At 42.5% G+C, this 19,631-nt stretch overlaps 1 protein-coding gene and 1 pseudogene across 1 annotated transcript; one reads left to right on the plus strand and one right to left on the minus strand.

Annotated features, from left to right (window-relative positions):
* Positions 1–528: 528 nt before the first annotated feature.
* Positions 529–15,518, plus strand: LOC117848244 (cysteine-rich receptor-like protein kinase 10; annotated as a pseudogene).
* Positions 15,519–17,761: 2,243 nt separating this feature from the next.
* Positions 17,762–19,132, minus strand: LOC117848246 (UPF0481 protein At3g47200). The gene has a single exon (XM_034729581.2). It carries the CDS (start codon positions 19,073–19,075, stop codon positions 17,777–17,779), a length of 1,299 nt encoding a protein of 432 aa, XP_034585472.1. The 5' UTR covers positions 19,076–19,132; the 3' UTR covers positions 17,762–17,776.
* Positions 19,133–19,631: the final 499 nt, after the last annotated feature.

The following is a 19,631-nucleotide window of genomic DNA, read 5'->3' on the forward strand; positions in this document are numbered from 1 at the left end:
ACGCGGAAGTCGCCGATCTGTCATCCAATAGTCCGTCCTTGGCCACCGGTTCAGGATGCCGTACGTGGTTATCTCTACAATTGCTTGACCGGCGTTTAGAGTAGCATTTTTTCCCTTAGCAGTCGGCCCATGTGCCGCGGCTGTCTTTTGAACTTGACTCTAGCGCTCAGTGCTGTCAACATCCCCATAAAATTATTATACTGCTCCGTTCCAAATTGTAGGTTGTTTTAATTTTTCTAGGTGTATAGTTTTTTTATGCATCTAGATATTATGTATGTCTATGTGCATAATAATAGCTATGAACCTAAAAAAATCAAAACGACCTACAATTTGGAATGGAGGGAGTATAAGAAAACCAAAATTTTAAGTTAGAAGGTAAGGTTTTTATTAAGTACCCAGCTGCATCTCAATTCCTTACTTTTGAGCTGTTCATCTTGGTTCAGACAATTAGCCTGTTTCTTCTACCCAACTCTTTCCTTTCTGTCTTATTGACTTATTGTTGCCTCACCTCCTGCCTACAGTTGGAACCTTTCCTATTCCTATCGTCCAAAAGTTTGAATTGCAAACCTGTTAGTGAGTGAGTAGTGGCATGCTCCTCCAGTCCTTTTGGCTGTCCCCGCATCAACCCCACCAACCATGGCGATGACGACCGCCATATGCTACAATCCCGCACTTTCCTACGGCCTTGCCGCCTCCGCCTTGATCCTCTTTCTTGTCATCTTCCACGCGCCCCTCGCCACCTCGCAACTGCTACCATGGCAGCTCTGCAACAACATAGGAACCAAAGAGACGCCTCGGCTGGGGAGAAAAACGGATGGCAGAGAGTTAAGTCTGGCAAAGGCTTCATCCCCCAGCACTTTCCAAATCACACCACGAACCATATTGACAATCCACATAGAAAGGAAAGAATATTGTCGGTGGCAAGTGGAGAAGGCAAGATGAGGCGAGGATATGGAGCAAGAGGAGTGATAGGAGGTAGAGCGGCTCATGGTGACAGATTGAATTAGGATCGGTTGCCAGATGGTGAACAGAGAGAGGGATTCGGAAGCGGGTGGCGTGTTGGCAGTGGATACACCATGACGGGCGGCAGGGATGGCATAGGGGAAGCACCTGGGAGAAGGTTTGTAGCTAGAACTGACAGTGGGAATGCTGAGGACATAACCTGCTCGGATACAACCACATTAGTAACTTTTGATTCACAGGTGAAACAATTCTTTACCATGATTGTATTTGATACATTTGATGAATCGATGTTGCACCATGATGTGTGTTCGTTGTCAATTTCAGAAATACATACATGGATCAAAAATAGTGTTAAACACACATGGAAGGCATGGAGGACCAAAGAAGTAGATTGGGGGCCAAGTCCAAGTATTCCCAACGTCCTCCACCAGGCCACCACGTCACTTTTGGCCCAAGGAAAGAAAGAGATCCAATCCAACACGTTTTGGCGCTGGATTCGGACTGCAGCTCTACCCCAACTTGCAACGGCCGCTACAACCTCATCCGGACTCCGTTTTGGGCGTTCAAGTACTCCTTGGAATCCTTATGAAGTCTATTTTCATATGGATCCCGACTCATGTCCATATCTATTCTGAGGCGGCCGCAATAATCGAAATACTACCGAGAGGTTTTCTGTCCAGAGGTGCTGCGTCGCCTTATTTTGGCCCAATGGGCCGTGTATCAAGTTGGGTCCATTAGAGACATATCCTAGGGTTGGAGCACGACCCCAACAACCCCCCTGGTCGTCCTCCTAGGTATTAATAAGGATTAGAGCTGCCACGAACAGATTGGGTTTTGTTTAGATCAAGTTTAGCTCTCGCTACTTGCTTGTAAGCGCGCGTGCTGGATCAGCCGCCCGTCTTGCTGTCTTCGGAACCCCACCGTATTGAGATTGAGTTGGAAACCTTCATCTTCATCTAGTAAATTCAGTACTTGTTATACTTGTTCTTGCTAGTTCTTCGATTGCTTGCAGGACGAGTGCTCTAGTGGTCGGGTGACGCGCTCCACAAGATCGCAGCAGCCATTGGAGGTGGTGTATCGGTTGCTAAGGCGCAGCTTGGAAGGCTGTAGTCGGGCCGTGAACGTCGTCTCCATCCAACAATCGAGTTATCCACGCCTCTCTCATCGAAAGATCGGGAATCAACCCTAGCGGGTTCATATCAGTTGGTAATCAGAGCAAGGTTTATCGGTGTGAGACTTCCAGTTCCTTGCTGTTTTTAATTACCTATAGTCCAGAAAAGCACAAAAAAGATAGTAGATTAGTTTACCTGCAATCCTATAAACCCTTTGAGCCTTTGCTAGCATTGCTTAGTTTGGGCTTGTTGAGTTTTTGGTTGCATCGGTTGCGTCAAGTTGCTGGTCTTAGTGTCTATTCCTTTAGAGTTTTGAGTTCTATCACGTTTTGGTCACCACGAGATCCACCATCACCATATACATCATTGCTTCGTTTCTACCACCACGATTTCATATGATGTCCGATTTGGGAGTTTAAATACAATCTGGAAACTTGAAGTTGTCTTCTTTCCAATGGATCTGACCTTGCAGCAAAATTCAGTCTGAGCGCTCCACAATCATCTTAGAGATTTCCGCATCTGCTGTATTAACAAGAGTTGTTAAATCTAATATTCGAAGGGGCTGTGTGCAATAGCCTTATTGTTTGGGTTGTTATAGTACCAAATAAAGTTTTAGGCCTCTGCAAAAAAAAAGAAACAAAAAAAAAGAAATAAAAAAAAGAAGAAGAAGAAAAAAGACAAGAGAAGGAGAAGAAAGAAGGGGCTGAATCTGTTGATTTCTTTGTGCTGTGCTAGTTTCTCTTTTCAGTGACTACCTTTGTGCCTAGGCTCACGTCTCTAGCATGGTTTAGCCTAGGACCAGCACAGTACCACCGTTGAATGATTACTCAACTTGCTTTTGTGACTAACGTGGTGCTAGTATATTTCCTTGCTTAAGCCCACCTACAGCTCCACATATTCGACTACAGCTTGACAGGTTTTTTGTTGCTGCGGCACCGATACACTTCACTCCATGGTTGTAGACTTGTTGGTTGCTGTCACCTCCTGTTTGGCTTGGTAAGAACTTGTAAGGGCTTGTTTTTACAAGTTGAGTTTGAGAGAATTACAACCGACACATCCTAGTAGTTGACAGGAGGATACATATTATTTTTGTGTTTCTTGTTTTCTACTAATCATGGCAGGTGATATGGAGATGTTTGAGCTGTTGAAACTAGACTCTCATATTCAAGATGTCATTCAATACTTGTCGTTATATGATGGTAAGTTTGATCCTAAAGCTTACATTGATTGGGAGATAAAAGTAGATAATGAATTTGATGAGCATGACCTGTCCGAGAAATAAAAGATTTATATTACTTCTAATATTTTGACTGAATTTGCCTTGCTACAATGGAAACACATTTGTAGGTGTAAGAAAGTTCTAGAATATTGGGAAGACTTTAAATTTCTTTTTAGAGCTGCATTCATTCCTGAATATTATGCTGATTATTTGCTTGCTAAATTAGACAACTTGAGGCAAGGTAGTAGGACTGTGAAAGAATACTTCCATGATTTTAAAATTTGTATCATGTATGGTGGATTAGATGAATGCATGGAAGATGTGATGAGTAGGTTCATGAGAGGGCTCAATTCTGAAATTCGAACTTTGTTAATTAGCAAATCATGCATGCATCTTGCTCAATTGTATTGTCTTGCTCTCAATGCTGAAAAGGAGATTCTATTATCTGTGAATACTTGCAATAATGATGTGACCCATAATGTCCAAAATTTGTCCACCTTGCATGCTAATGACGAGCAACAAATAGTGGAACCCACTGTTGATTTTCCTTTGTCACAAAAGGAATTACTTGCTGTTCCTTGTGATAAAGAAGACTTGTGTGATGATGATTCTTTTACTCCTATGCCACAAGTAACAAATAAGTGTGATACTTTTCGTTTGGAAACATATAAATGTGCTGAAGAAAAGCTATTTCATCCTATTAGTTGTGCACAAGATGAACTGAATTTGCTATCCTCTTTAAATACTTTGGGTTATATTGAATTTGATGTTTTGTGTAATCTAAATTGTCTAAAAGAGAAACTTAAATTTGATTCTAGTTTGCCAAGTTTTAATCATTGTTCGCTTCATGCAATTGGCAAATACGACAGCAAAGGAGAATATTTGGTGCATAAAGTTTATATTTGCTCTAATCTGAAATATCCTTTTGGGCAACAATACCATGATCAAATAGAGGGTTGTACTAACACTAATAATGTGTTGCAAAGTTTTTCTAGTTTTTCCCAAATACAACAGGGTAAGGCTAAAGAAGGGGAGCATTACTGGTTGTGGCCATGCAGCATGGCCGTCGCTCCGTGCTCTAACATCAAAGCCACCACCTTAGAATGCCATTGGAGCAAGTCGAGGACGACTTGCAGCCAAGAAGGGGAGAATGCTGAGGACATAACCTGCTCGGATACAACCACATTAGTAACTTTTGATTCACAGGTGAAACAATTCTTTACCATGATTGTATTTGATACATTTGATGAATCGATGTTGCACCATGATGTGTGTTCGTTGTCAATTTCAGAAATACATACATGGATCAAAAATAGTGTTAAACACACATGGAAGGCATGGAGGACCAAAGAAGTAGATTGGGGGCCAAGTCCAAGTATTCCCAACGTCCTCCACCAGGCCACCACGTCACTTTTGGCCCAAGGAAAGAAAGAGATCCAATCCAACACGTTTTGGCGCTGGATTCGGACTGCAGCTCTACCCCAACTTGCAACGGCCGCTACAACCTCATCCGGACTCCGTTTTGGGCGTTCAAGTACTCCTTGGAATCCTTATGAAGTCTATTTTCATATGGATCCCGACTCATGTCCATATCTATTCTGAGGCGGCCGCAATAATCGAAATACTACCGAGAGGTTTTCTGTCCAGAGGTGCTGCGTCGCCTTATTTTGGCCCAATGGGCCGTGTATCAAGTTGGGTCCATTAGAGACATGTCCTAGGGTTGGAGCACGACCCCAACAACCCTCCTGGTCGTCCTCCTAGGTATTAATAAGGATTAGAGCTGCCACGAACAGATTGGGTTTTGTTTAGATCAAGTTTAGCTCTCGCTACTTGCTTGTAAGCGCGCGTGCTGGATCAGCCGCCCGTCTTGCTGTCTTCGGAACCCCACCGTATTGAGATTGAGTTGGAAACCTTCATCTTCATCTAGTAAATTCAGTACTTTTTATACTTGTTCTTGCTAGTTCTTCGATTGCTTGCAGGACGAGTGCCCTAGTGGCCGGGTGACGCGCTCCACAAGATCGCGGCAGCCATTGGAGGTGGTGTATCGGTTGCTAAGGCGCAGCTTGGAAGGCTGTAGTCGGGCCGTGAACGTCGTCTCCATCCAACAATCGAGTTATCCACACCTCTCTCATCGAAAGATCGGGAATCAACCCTAGCGGGTTCATATCAGTGGGGGTGAAAGAATTCGAGATGGACAATTCCAAAACTATGGAGGATGGAGAGGAAGGCAGGGTCCAGGAAGTGCAAGGGAGTTTATGAGGGGGCATGGTGGATGGAGTAGATGGCAGGAACGCTCCCAAAGAACAGACACACAAAAAGAAGAAGGCAGAGGAAGGATGGGGGTAGGTAAACAGCAAGAAGAGGAGAACAAAGGGAGGATGAAAATGGGTGACGGTGAACATAAGGAGGCAGGAGAAACAACTGAAATGGACATAGTGATGGCAGATGCAGCAGAAGGAGAGGAAGAGAAAGGAGAGGATGCAAAAGCAGGTATCAAATGCTCTAGATGTTCAAAGAAGGGGCATGTGGTGGCAAGATGCACTAGTACTGTGTATTGTGTCATATGTAATAGTGAGGAACATGTTAACCACAAATGCCCTTTGCTGAAACAACCAAGACCTGTGGCACATGCTGTGGGTTATGCTGTCCATGGGTTGGGTTTCTATCATATCCCACACCCCCCTTTGCCTAGGGCAAGGAAGGACTCCAAAATGGTCCTGATCAGAATTGGAGGAGGGCAGTTAACTAAGGAACAGGTAATAACATAGCTTCAACAATTATACCTTGGAAAGTGGAAATGGGAGCTTGAGGTTAACGAGGGCAACGCCTTCATTACTAAGTTTCCATCTAAAGCTGAACTTCAGAGGGCTATAGCTTTTGGAGGGGCAGATGTTAGAGAAGAAGGAGTACTAACAGGTCTGAGGCTACAAAAACATGGCATGAGAAGGAGGAGGGGTTTCTACTTCCTAAAGTATGGGTAAGAGTCTTTGGCTTAAGGAAGAACCTGAGAGAATTTATGAATTTGTGGGCAGTGGGATCTATGTTGGGATCCACTCAAACTGTTGATATGGAAATGACTAGAGAAAATGATTTTGGGAGAATATGTGTGGTAGCCCTTAATCTCTTGTTATCCCATCACACCTTGATGTGGTGATAGGGCATCACTATTTCGAACTAGAATTTGAGGTAGAGAAGGTGGGGACTGATGAGAATGGAGAAGAGGTTGTTTTTGACTGGAAAGGTGATGCAGTAGGAGAAGGGGAGGGTGAAGACAGTGAAGATGAGTATATGCAGGATGATCCAGAGACAACTAGAGAAATAAAAAGAAGGAAAAATAGCAGTGAATTTAAAGGGAAAGAAGGCAGTACCACAGATAACATCAAGGTTGATCAGGGCTGCGGGCAAAAAGTATCTCTAAAAGAGAGAGTTCAGAATATGAATGACAAGGAATTCATGTTGTTTCTTAAGAAAAAGGCTGGGGAGATAATGGATAAGGTTGTGGATAAAACTTTGGATGAAATGACAGACAAGGTGATGAATGAAAGAAATGAAGAGCAGGAGTCAGAGGGCAGTTGGGAGGAGGAAGAGGAAAGAGATGAACTTCAGAAAGTGGCTGCTATTCCTGAGTTAGTAATCACACCGACTAGGGCTAGTCCAAGGTTGGCTCTCTCGGGGGATGAGCATATCATGGAAAAAATTGAGAAGATGGCAGCCAAAAAAAACCTGGAGCATAATGAAGGTAACTTTGATACTAGCAGTTGTTTTTCTGTTCCTATAAATTCGGCTGTCCATAATATTAAACAACTGGAGGTTAGGATGGGTGATAGTAAACAGGAAATGAAAAGGATGATAAGAGAGCTTTTTGTTTTAGAGAGTAAAATTAAGGATCAGGAGAATCAGTTAGATAACCAGAGTGAGAGGACTTTGGACAGTGATAGAGAAGAAGATGATATAGAAGAGATAGAAAATAGAGCTATTCCGGAATTATGTGGGGATCTGTTGGAAGAGGTTTTTGATGATAATATTCAATACAAAGAAGGATACAATAGAGTGGGAAAATACAAGTCAGGTGCTAAGTCACTAAGGAGAAAGACTTGTAAAATAAAAGGTCTTAATGTTAATATCAAAATGGTTTCCATATGAAAGGAATATTCTGGAATAGCAGAGGTCTTAGTGACTTGGCTAAAACTAGATTTCTTTCTGACACTGTTAAAGACCAGAACTTAGCCTTCATAGCTCTTTTGGAAACAGGAAAAAAAGACTTCACCCAGACCACACTAAATAACTTGTGTGGGGGTAGAAACTTCATTTGGCATTGGTCACAACCACATGGCAGATCAGGGGGTATTCTCTTAGGATTAGATCTAGACGAGCTAGACATAGGAAGTATAGCGGAAAGCAATTTTTATGTGAAATTCAGACTGAGAACTAGGAAAGATAATTTTAAGTTTGTGCTGGGGGCTGTTTATGGAGCAGCACAGCCTGAATTTAAAGAGGCTTTTCTCACGGAGCTAGTCCACACATGCAGCAAGGAAAATTTGCCTATTGTACTTGGGGGAGATTTCAATATCATCAGAAACCCAAGTAAAAAAAACAATGACAAATATGATGATAAATGGTCTTTCCTTTTTAATGCTATCATAGATAGCTTAAATTTGAAGGGAATAGAGATGTCAGGAAGGAAATACACATGGGCTAACTCATTAAAAAAGCCAACCTATAAAAGATTGGACAGAGTGTTGGTCAGTACAGAATGGGAATAACACTTTCCATTAGTCACGGTTGATGTTTTGAGTAGAGAAATTTCAGACCATACACCTCTACTGCTTAACACTGGTCAGGAAGATAGGAGTAAGAAACAACCAAGTTTTAAATTTGAGTTGAGATGGTTATTAAGGAATGATTTCTTTGAATTAGTATCTGATATATGGAACAAAGAAAGAAAAGGTTCTACCCCATTACAAGAATGGCAAAACAAAATCAGGAGACTAAGACAATTCTTGAGAGGGTGGGCAAAAAATGTGAATGGGAAATATAAAAAAGAAAAATTGGAGCTCCTTAAAAGGGCAGATGAATTAGACAAAAAGGCAGAATCACAGCTGCTAAGTCAGCAAGAATGTGATTTAAAGCAATGTATCCATGATAGGTTAGTCCAACTTCTGAGAGAAGAAAAAGTCAAATGGTATCAAAGAGCAAAGAGTACTAAGATGCTGAAAGGTGATAACAACACAAAATACTTCCATATGATAGCTAATGGAAAACATGGAAAAACTAGAGTTTTCAGGCTTGAACAGGAAGAGGGGATTATTGAAGGGGAAGAGAATCTTAAAAAGTATATCACAAAGTATTATAAAAGTTTATTTGGATCAAAAATGAGTAACAATTATTCTATGAATGAGTCTTTGGTAGAGGATATTCCTCAAGTAACAAGGGAGGAAAATAAGATATTGACAGAAAAGTTTACAGAAAAACAAGTTAGAGAAGCCATTTTCCAAATGAATCATAACAAAGCCCCAGGTCCTGATGGGTTCCCAGTTGAGTTTTATCAGGTATTTTGGAGCCTCATCAAAGATGACCTAATGGCCATGTTTGAGGATTTCCATAGGGATAAGTTACCTTTGTATAGTTTAAATTTTGGAATTATCACTTTAATCCCAAAATTGAAGGAAGTCAAGATGATCCAGCTATATAGGCCAATCTGCATGTTAAATGTTAGTTTCAAAATCTTTACAAAGGTAATGGCTAATAGATTTTCCCTGGTGGCTAATAAAGTGATAAAACCATCCCAGACAGCCTTCTTGCCTGGTAGATACATTATGGAAGGAGTGGTTATACTACAGGAGACAATACATGAATTGTGTAGGAAAAAACAAGATGGGATAATTCTCAAATTAGACTTTGAAAAAGCATAGGTTAATTGGCCTTTTCTACAACATGCTTTCAGAATAAAGGGTTTCTCACCTACATGGTGTAAATGGATTGAAAACATAGTTAGTGGGGGAAGTGTAGGGGTTAAAGTAAATGATGACATTGGTCATTTCTTTCAGAAAAAAAAAATGTCTGAGACATCACCAATTTTGTTTAATGTGGTAGCTGATATGTTAGCAGTGCTTATATCCAGAGCTAAGGAAACAGAACAGATTAAGGGTCTAGTACCACATCTAGTAGATGGAGGATTATCTATCCTCCAATATGCGGATGATACAATTCTTTTTTTAAAAAAAAATGATATAGAATAGGCAAAAAAACCTGAAGTTGGTACTAAGTACTTTTGAAAAAATCTCAGGACTTAAAATCAACTTCCATAAGAGTGATTTGTACTATTTTGGGGAGGCAAAAGGCATAGCCAAGGAATATGTGGAGTTGAAAAAATCTCAGGACTTAAAATCAACTTCCATAAGAGTGATTTGTACTGTTTTGGGGAGGCAAAAGGCATAGCCAAGGAATATGTGGAGATCTTTGGTTGCAAGGAAGGAACCTTGCCTTTTAGATATCTCGGTATCCCTATGTACCACCGTAAACTTGCTAAAGAAAGTGGTTGAAGAGAGATTTCAGAAAAAATTAGCAAGCTGGAAGAGTAAATTAATGTCAGTTGAAGGCAGGTTAGTACTTATTAATTCTGTTCTATCTAGTCTACCAATGTTTATGATGTCCTTCTTTAGAATACCTAAAGGTGTTCTCAAAAGATTGGACTATTACAGGTCTAGATTCTTTTGACAATGTGATGAACACAGAAAGAAATATAGACTGGCCAAATGGAGTATTCTGTGCGTACCAAAAAGTGTAGGAGGATTGGGCATATCCAATTTGGAAGTGCAAAATAGATGCTTGTTAAGCAAGTGGCGATTTAAGCTTCTGAATGAGGCAGGGGTATGGCAAAAATTGCTTAGACAAAAGTACTTAAGCAATAAGACTCTTACGCAAGTGAAGAAGAAAAAGGGAGATTCTCAATTCTGGACAGGACTTATGGAAATGAAAGATCAATTCTTGACAATGGGTAGGTTTGAAGTATACAATGGAAAGAAAACCAGATTTTGGGAAGATGTGTGGATTGGAAAGACAGCTCTTAGGGAGAGATTCCCTTCTTTATACAATATAGCCAGGAGGAAAGATGAAACTGTTGCCAAGGTTTGTGGATGTACTCCCCTTAATGTGTCATTTAGAAGAGCTCTTACAGGAAACAAATTGACTGAATGGTTAAAATTGGTGGCTGAAATAGTTGTTCATGGCTTACATGATCAGGAAGATAAGTTTTGTTGGAATTTAAACAAAAGCAAAGACTTCACGGTAAAATCTATGTACAGAGAGATAATGCAGGCTGAAGGAACTCCTTCCTCTTATACAGTATGGAAGCTGAAAATACCATTAAAGATCAAAGTCTTCTTATGGTACTTGAAAAAGGGAGTGATCCTAACAAAGGACAATCTTGCAAAGAGAAGATGGCATGGTAGCACCAAGTGTTGTTTTTGCAACGCAGACGAGACAGTGTAGCACCTATTTTTTGATTGCCACTTAGCAAGATTTGTTTGGAATACAGTGTAGTTCAACCGTCCATTAGTGCTCCTAATATGCTGGCATCTTGGACTAGAGGTTACCCCTAGAAATATAGAAACCAGATGATAGTAGGAGCTTCTGCCCTGTGTTGGGCTATGTGGTTGAATAGAAATGATGTGCTGTTTAGAGGAACTACCGCTAACTCCTTTTTGCCGGTAATTTTCAGAGGGACTTACTAGACAAGGGCTTGGGCGGTGCTATCTAAGGAGGAAGAGAAAGCTGCTTTGAAGAAGAATTGCAGTAGACTTGAAACTACAGCCTTAGATTTCTTCAATAAATGTGGATGGAACTTTAGGATTGATGCCATAAGATGCCTACTTACAGATCTGTGCTCGGAAAGCTGTTTTGGTGGTTGGCAAGCTCGTTTACCAGTATTCTGGGAGTTGAGTCTGGTCTAGTTTCTTCGTAGGGTGTGCCAGGAACTTTGTTTACCTTCTGTTTGAACTTTGCATGTTGAAGCTTAGAGCTTCAGGAGCAGCCTGAGAGCTGGCTGCATTGTCAAGGGTATCTGTAAGTTTGTTGGCTGTAGACATTTTGAGGATGATCGAGGCCGGACAATGTTTCTTAATCTAAAAACTTCACCTACCAAGCCAACATCCGCCGCCTCGCGAGCGCCCTCCCAAACAACGCGTCCTCCTCCCCGTCCCTCTTCACCACCGGCGCCGCGGGCACGGCGCCGGACGTGGTGTACGCCCTCGCGCTCTGCCGCGGCGACACCAATGCTTCCTCGTGCGCGCACTGCGTCGCCGCGGCATTCCAGAACGCGCAGCAGCTGTGCGCGCTCAGCAAGGGCGCCACCATGTACGACGACCCCTGCATCCTCCGCTACGCCGACTGGGACTTCCTCGCCAACGCCACCGACAACCGGGGGATGTACGTCGCGTGGAGCTCCGACAGCGTCAGTGCGTCAGCGTTAGGGACGTTCGGCGCTGCCTCCCGCCGGCTCGTCGACGCCACCGCCGACTACGCGGCGGCGGACCAGGTCAGGCGTTTCGGCACAGGGGATGTGGCGTTCGACGAGACCTACCCCAAGATTTACTCGCTGGCTCAGTGCACGCCGGACATGGCGGCTGCCGACTGCCGGACATGCCTCGGCAACATCATTAGGAGGTTCATGCCTATGTACTCGTATTTCACCGGCAAGCATGGCGGGAGACTTTTCGGAGTGCGGTGCAGCTTCCGATTCGAGACATATCCTTTCTTCTCTGGCCGCCCGCTACTGCAACTGCAACTCCCGGGGCCGCCCGGGCCGCCGCCAGTGAACATGACGCCACCGGCAATCAGCCACCGTGAGTTGCTTCAACGTGAATCGCTTGTACTCCCTCCGTTCCAAAATGCAGATTGTTTTTGTTTTCTAGATACAATATATTTATGTGCGTAGTAAAATCTATGTACTTAGAAAAACTATAACTAGCTATATGTTGAAACGGAGGGAGTAGTTATGGGTTTTGGTTGATGATTTCTTCTGGACAGATAACTAGACAGTCTTGTTTCATCATACCTATTCCTTAAAACTTTTATTTAAGGCCTAACAAAGTACTAGTAATCTGCAAAGAATGTAGTCGGCAACAGGTCCATGACAATATATACCAACAAGAAAAGATTGGTAATTAAGTATAGATACAGATTTATAACTAGGTTTACCAAAATCGTAAACTGTGACTGCTAGTGAGGACTCACCGACTCAGTGAACTTTTTTCTATAGGAGAAATGCTAACAAAAATGGTGGCTAAGGGATCAGAGATCTTCACACAGCTAATGTGAGGTCCCTTCTGGTACTGTTTACACTTTTCAGGAACAAGAAATCATAGGATAGGATGGGCTTTGGCCATTGCAGTGCCTTTAGCTGCTGCAATATTAGGTCTCACAGCTGTGACGATATGCTTTGTTTTTGGAGTATGAGAACATCAACACAGAAGTCTTCAGGAAAACCATGTAAGCCCGGTTATGTTCATTAATCATTTTAATTAATAAGAAACACAGGTAATGAATCAATTGGCTACAGCATAAGAGAATGATGATTAACTTCCATGTACTCCGATCCAGCAGTTCTATTTTACTTGGCGTTTTAGACATATATAGTCAACACCAACTTGTGTTTTTTAAGTAGTGAAGACATATGGTTAATCCCCTACATATATCTAAGATTTAATATTTTTAGTACAGTTAGAGTATTTTTATACGTCTTCTAAAACATTTTCATGAGAAACTGTTTTATTTTTTTATTACTGGTAAAAGATTCTATAACAACTGACTGCACACATTCTATTAAGACGGCATGTATATAATATTTATTCGTTCACAGACTTCTAAAGTAATCAAGTTTCATAAATGGAAATCAATGTGTTTACAAGCTATATCACCATGTATCTATTCTCCTGCCAACAGATTCTCCTAATCCAGATTATATCCAAGTCATAGATTCGCTCCTTCTCGACCTATATCCGTGCTACGGGAAGCAACAGATAACTTTTCTGAAAGCAATAAGCTTGGCGAAGGAGGGTTCATTGCGGTTTATAAGGTAGCAATCATATCTAAACCCTGATGTGTTTGTTGCAGCTCAGTTGATTGTTGAGAACCTTGTCACACATGTTAGAAGTATTTGTTTCTCTTGTAAACGATATGTAAATGTTGTACACATGGACTGTAAGTATAGTATACGGTTCCTGTCTGTACACGTGATAATGTTGGACTTGGTTGGTAAAAGCTTAGAGATAGCTGTAGTTTAACCGAGATTCTTCATACACAAGTTGTAACTCAAACTCTGTAATTCCTAACGCATAGTGGCCTATATATTAACATGGATCCGTGAGCCGGATAAGGCAGCCACGTTAACTCATTGCCATCTAATCTTTCAACACACGCAGGGAGTCCTTTCTGATGGCCAAGAAATAGCAGTGAAGAGGCTTTCACTTGGATCCAGACAAGGAGTACAAGAGCTGAAAAGTATTAGTTGCCAAGCTTCAACACAAAAATCTCATGAGACTCAAAGGCGTTTGCTTGGAAGAACAAGAGAAACTGCTTGTGTATGAATACATGCCAAAGACAAGCCTCGACACCATTATTTTTGGCACATTTCTTTTTGCCGCAGTTCTCAAAATGACTCAGTTTACAATACAATTATCATGAGTGCCACAAACCTTTTGTTCTTAGAGAGCAATACAAAAAACACTAGATGCTATTCAGGCAGTCGAGCTCCGCAAGGCACTTGTACTTTTAGTATAAAAATACAAAAATAAAAAAATAGAAAAAAGTCCATTTTACTCCTCTCACCTATCCACTTTGTCCGCTTGACCCCCCGAATAAAATTTAGGCTCAACTTACTCCCCTGAACTATTTTATTTGGTCCAATCTCCCCGCTAATTAGATTTCTCTTTTTTTTCTCCATGTATGAGTTGGATTTTGAGTTCAAATTATAAAACATGATGCCTTATGTAAAAAATATACTAAGAATTTTTCATGGTTATTTTCATAGGTTACGAATATTTAATACAAAATTGATCTTAGATATACAAAATTGTATGAAAAATAATCATGAAAAATCTCTAAAGCATTTTTCTAACGTAGAGCATACGTGAAGAAATAAAAAGGAAAAATCTAATTAGGGGGTCGATTGGACCAAATGAAATAGTTTGGAGGAGTAAAGTGAGCCTAAATTTTGCTTAGGGGGTTAAGCGGACAAAGTAAATAGGTGAGGGGAGTAAAATGGACTTTTTCAAAAAAAATAAAGAACACAGGGAAATATAGCATTTGACATATAAAAATTCAGAGAACAGAGACTCAAGATTATAAATGGAGTTGCTCGAGGCTTGCAGTATCTCCATGAAGACTCTCAACTGAAGATAGTTCATCGAGACCTCAAGCCAAGCAATGTGCTACTTGACTTTGATTACAACCCAAAGATCTCAGACTATGGCTTAGCAAAACTCTTCGACCAGGATCAATCCCAGGGTGTCACTAGTCACATTGCTGGAACATAGTATTATTCTGCATTACCTTAACAAAGTATCGAGATAGCAAAGCTATATCGGCCTATGAGGATAATTTTTTGGTTCATATTTTAGCAACAAATGTTTGGTTCATATTTGGACGATAACTGTTATGTTCGAATTTCAGTGGATACATGGCACCAGAATACGCGATGCACGGGCAGTATTCAGTCAAGTCAGACGTTTTCAGTCTTGGTGTATTGATCTTGGAGATGGTCACAGGGAGGAAGAACACTACCTTTGATGACTCCGAGCAATCTGTCGACCTCTTAAGCCTTGTGAGTACTTGTGTAGCTGACAGAGTGTATACGGAACTACTTTCTTGTAGCAGCGAAATAGTTGACCACATATCTGCAGGTATGGGAGCACTGGACCAAGGGGGCAACCGCAGAGTTGCTGGATCCATTCCTGCTGGGCTGCTGAGCTCCTCAAGACCAGATGTCAAAGCTTGTCAACATCGGGCTACTCTGTGTTCAGGACAGCCCTGCAGATCAGCCGATGGTGTCATCTGTAAACATCATGCTCAGCAGCAACATGGTGTCGCTCCAGGTCCCATCAAAGCCAACATTTTGCATTCCAGAGATGGGAGATCATTCACACCTTTACTCGGGTGCGTATAACAGGGCAAAGGCAACAATGTCATCAAATGAGGTGTCGCTCACAGAGCTTGAACCAAGATGAGTATGAGCCTTCCAACTCCAAGGTATCACGCAGCCATTGAATACTCTTCTTGTCAAATAAATCTCCTGGTGGGTGGAGAAACCCTACCCCGTGGCCCATGTGTTTGTGCTTTCAGAATTTACATGGGTTGTTATATAGCTTGTAGGAATGTATATAAGTCCCAAGAGATTGAGTCGTACTAGATAATGTTCATGGTCATGTAGGGCATCTTCGTATCGCGATTTTATTCATTGTGTGGTTTAAGTGTATATAGTAGCTCAATCGATTAAATTTTGTTGCCGTGTGTATCGTCTGCATGTTTCATATATCAGATTTGCTCATTGTACCTTATAAAGAAATGAAACTCATTATCAAGATTAGGGATATGAAAAGAGGAAGAAGTCAAGCTAGAAGAAACATCCCTGCAGCAACCATTATATATTAATGTGTCCACTACTCCACTACATTAGTCCTTTGAGGAAATTTGCTTACTGTAGCAGACAGCTATGGTAACATTACTAGGACTGAGCCAACAATTATATTGTGGACGAGTACCCAAAAAATCATCGCGGATGGGCTTCCATGTGGATAGATGGGCTGGCCTTAGGCCTACTCAGCTGGATAGAAAAGACAAAAGGATAAAAGCATCGAAGAAGCAGCTGACGACGAACGAGGACATTGATCAACATGAACCAACAGGATGAGCTGGCAGCAGGCTAATCTTCAAATTAAGCGACATAGCTCATCCAGGATAATCTCCTTAAGCCTGGATTTTTCATGATGGGACTCTATTATCAAAGATAGCTACATTTCATTCTTTGCATATGCACCAGGCAACCGTAATGAAAATCTTTATAAAAAATGCAGACTGAAAGTGCTGTAAACTGAGTACAGTATCCCACTGAATTCCAATTGAGAACAAAAAGCTTATGGCTGTTGAGCAATCAAAAAAGAAATGCATCATTGTCATCTCAGCTTTCTCTAAGCTTATGAGTTATGACGCAATTAAATCCTTGTGTTTATCTAATTGCTCTTCCAAATTCTTAATTCCACTCCTCCTATATTGTATTTATCTATTGCGATTTGGTGTTGAATTGTTGCTTGAATGAATTTCACTTGAAGTCCCTAAACTTCTCCCTAGTTTTCATCTAGATCCACAAAGATCTTAAATCCAATGTTCTCACAAGCACAAGTCGGTCGAAATATAATCCTAAATGAACTCTTGGACAAATCACAAGTACAAAGATGGATCGTACCTGAAGACTATGATGGTTCCAGAAGATATTAGATGCCGGCGGAAGGCAGCCACGGGATTCGCCTAGAACCGGAGGCACTCCCATCCCATGATGGCATGATCCCATCAGAACGGTGCCCACCTGAATGAACAGCATTAGGTTAGATCGGAGGCGATCATGGATCCGGTGTCCAGCGGCTACAAAGCGAAGAGATCAACGGTGGAACATTTTATTCATCGAGATCGAGTGGAACGGAGAAGACCTTTTGTCTAGAAAGAGATTGACGGCCGCTGCTCGCCAGCGCCGATCAGGGATTCCCTTTTCCTGGCAAATTAGAGGAGTTGAGCCTCTGGTTTTTACAACAGGGTGGTGTTGGTGGGCGCTCAGCGCTCTATTGACTTGACAGGCACCATGGGCGTGTTTCGCTGTGTTTGTGGAGGCGGATCTCTGGGCGGTATGGCATGGACTATGGATCAGTATGGACAGAGAGCAGCGAGAAAGGATTAAAGGCATGCTTGAGCACTGCTGGGGAGGGAACATTCGTGCAACTGTGCAAGTTCAAATTTGGACCTGCACAACATGCAGATTTGTTTTTTCAAGTACCATGCAAGTGCATGTGCCACTCCGCTAGCTAGTTTCTTTCGAATATAATGAAAAATCAAAAGGCAATTCAAAATGCACAGGGTGGGATTGAAAATACCAGGGCGAGCGGGAGCAGCAGGAGAGGGTGGACGGTGGGACGGGACACTAGGGTTGGGAAAGATCGAACGAACCAGGCGCTTCGCACGAATCTCAAATATAAGATCCCTGTGATAGGCTGGCGCACCAGGTCGAGGTCCATGAATGCAACTCATAGGCACCAACTGTATTTTGCTAAGTGAAAAAGTGTATAAGGAAAAAAAAAAAGAGGATCTTACAGGCAGATGTGTAGCGAGGACAGAAGAGTCTTTTGTACCAACACTTTACAACCATCAAGGGGTAAGAGGAAACAAACAATTTTTGATTGACTGACATGGTAAATCTCTAATCGATACAACTTGTGGTTCAGTGGTATTTGAGGGAGAAGAGAGCTCTGAAGATCCCCACAAGCACACTGGCGATTGAGATGAGTGTGACTATGGTCTTCCAGTGGAGGTAGAGGAACCTATGGACCATGATCCACACCCACCTCTCCCTCTTGTAGCCCTCGATCGCCTCTAGAAGGGCAAAGAAGCGATAGCCAAGTCGCAGGTGCCGGGCAATGGTCTTAAAAAAGTTGAGCATCTCCTGATTGCTGAGAAGGCCGTTGACAATGTGATGCGCTCGGAGCTTTTGAATGTCTTCCTCCTTGTCCATGAGCAGTGCCAAGAGGGATAGATACGAGCTTACAAGGAAGCCATCCATGGGATATCTCGTGGATATACGCGCCTCAAAGGCCGCCATGTTGACGAGCCAGCAAGCAGTGTAGTCGTTGAGAAACACCGGTGACATCGAGAGCTCATCACCCAAGAGGCAGCCACTGCGGCTGAGACTCATGTTGGCGAACCATGTCGTCTTGCTGGCCGTTATGTGGATTCCTATCTCTGCTAGGTGGATTGCGGACATGGTGGCAGTGTTGAAGTAGCTGACCGGCAGAGCCTCTTCATCCTGAGGCATGCTGCCAGTCACATACAATCTGGCGAGGCCAAGCAAATGCGGCGCCCTGTAGTCTTCATTCACGACAAAGACTTCTTCAGGACGGTCACTGACATCCATGAAATCTCGTACGTTGTCGACTAGGAACTCTTGCACTTTCACGTGCTTGAAAGTCAGGAGGGCCTCGAGGACCAGCCAAGGGAGCTGGTTCTCTAGCAGCAAGATGTCCCTCAGCATGCAGGGACCCATGGACAGCACCATGCTATTCTCCAACAAGGGAGGATACTGGACAGAACCTTCTGTATCAATATACATCAACAGGAAGCAACCATCCAGGAACATCATATCCGCGAACTTGGCATCGCTGTAGTGTGCGGCCGCGTCCTTTTCGTAGCAGCTGCGGGCTTGGTCCACGATGGAGAGGATCTTGGCGTAGACCTCCTCGACCGGGTGGCCCGACTGTGCGCAGAAGTAGTATGCCGCGGCGTGCTTGACCTCCTCCATTTCTTGGAGCTCCTGTCTGCCATGGTGATACGGGCCGAGGGCCACGACGCTCGGGATGATGTAGCGCTCGCCAGGGCCGCCGATCCCTCGGAGGCGTTGAGGAAACCTATGGATTGTGGTGTCAATCCGTGAAAAGTTAGTCTCTAGCCTCTCAGTTTCTCTCCTCACTCGATCTTGAATGGGGACAGCTTCTATTGTTATTTCTTCTGTATGGCTAGTGTTCATGGCGCCAATACTCGATGAGTGGCTAGGTTTGATCCTGCAGTTAACTCATTACTTGGACCTGCCCTTACCCCCTCTATATATAGGAATTATGGATGGAACCCAATCGCCGTAGGTGCTCTTATTCTGTTCTGTGTATGATCAGATGTTCTTTGCTGAATTGTGACTCAAATGTTTAAAGAGAGCTAGCTAGCTGGCTGATTCTGTGCATGATTCTTTGCGTCAAATCTGAACATACTTTTGGCGTTTCAAAAAGAATGGGGCCTGAACATACTTTTGTTCTTTAATTAAAGTTGACCCTGGATATTGATCTTTGCCTCGTATCTTTTTCAAATGGTAGATTTTCCCATCTCTCAAAAATCTCAAAATTATATGGCGGATCTGCGCAACATGCAGCTTTGTTCTTCAAATATATGTCCCTACAAACCATGCAAGTGCAAATGTAATGTAAAATCAAAAGGCAAGTCGAAATACACGGAATGGGAATGGGATTTCACCATCCACCAGGAGTCAGGAGATCTATTTATCAACAAGAGTATTTCCAAGACTTCTGCGTGAT

Source organism: Setaria viridis, chromosome 3 (assembly GCF_005286985.2).
Source record: "Setaria viridis chromosome 3, Setaria_viridis_v4.0, whole genome shotgun sequence".
Lineage (NCBI taxonomy): Eukaryota > Viridiplantae > Streptophyta > Magnoliopsida > Poales > Poaceae > Setaria > Setaria viridis.

Excerpts from the sequence above, each read along its gene's own strand:
- LOC117848246 (XM_034729581.2), bottom strand. The coding sequence starts at position 19,075 with ATGAACACTAGCCATACAGAAGAAATAACAATAGAAGCTGTCCCCATT.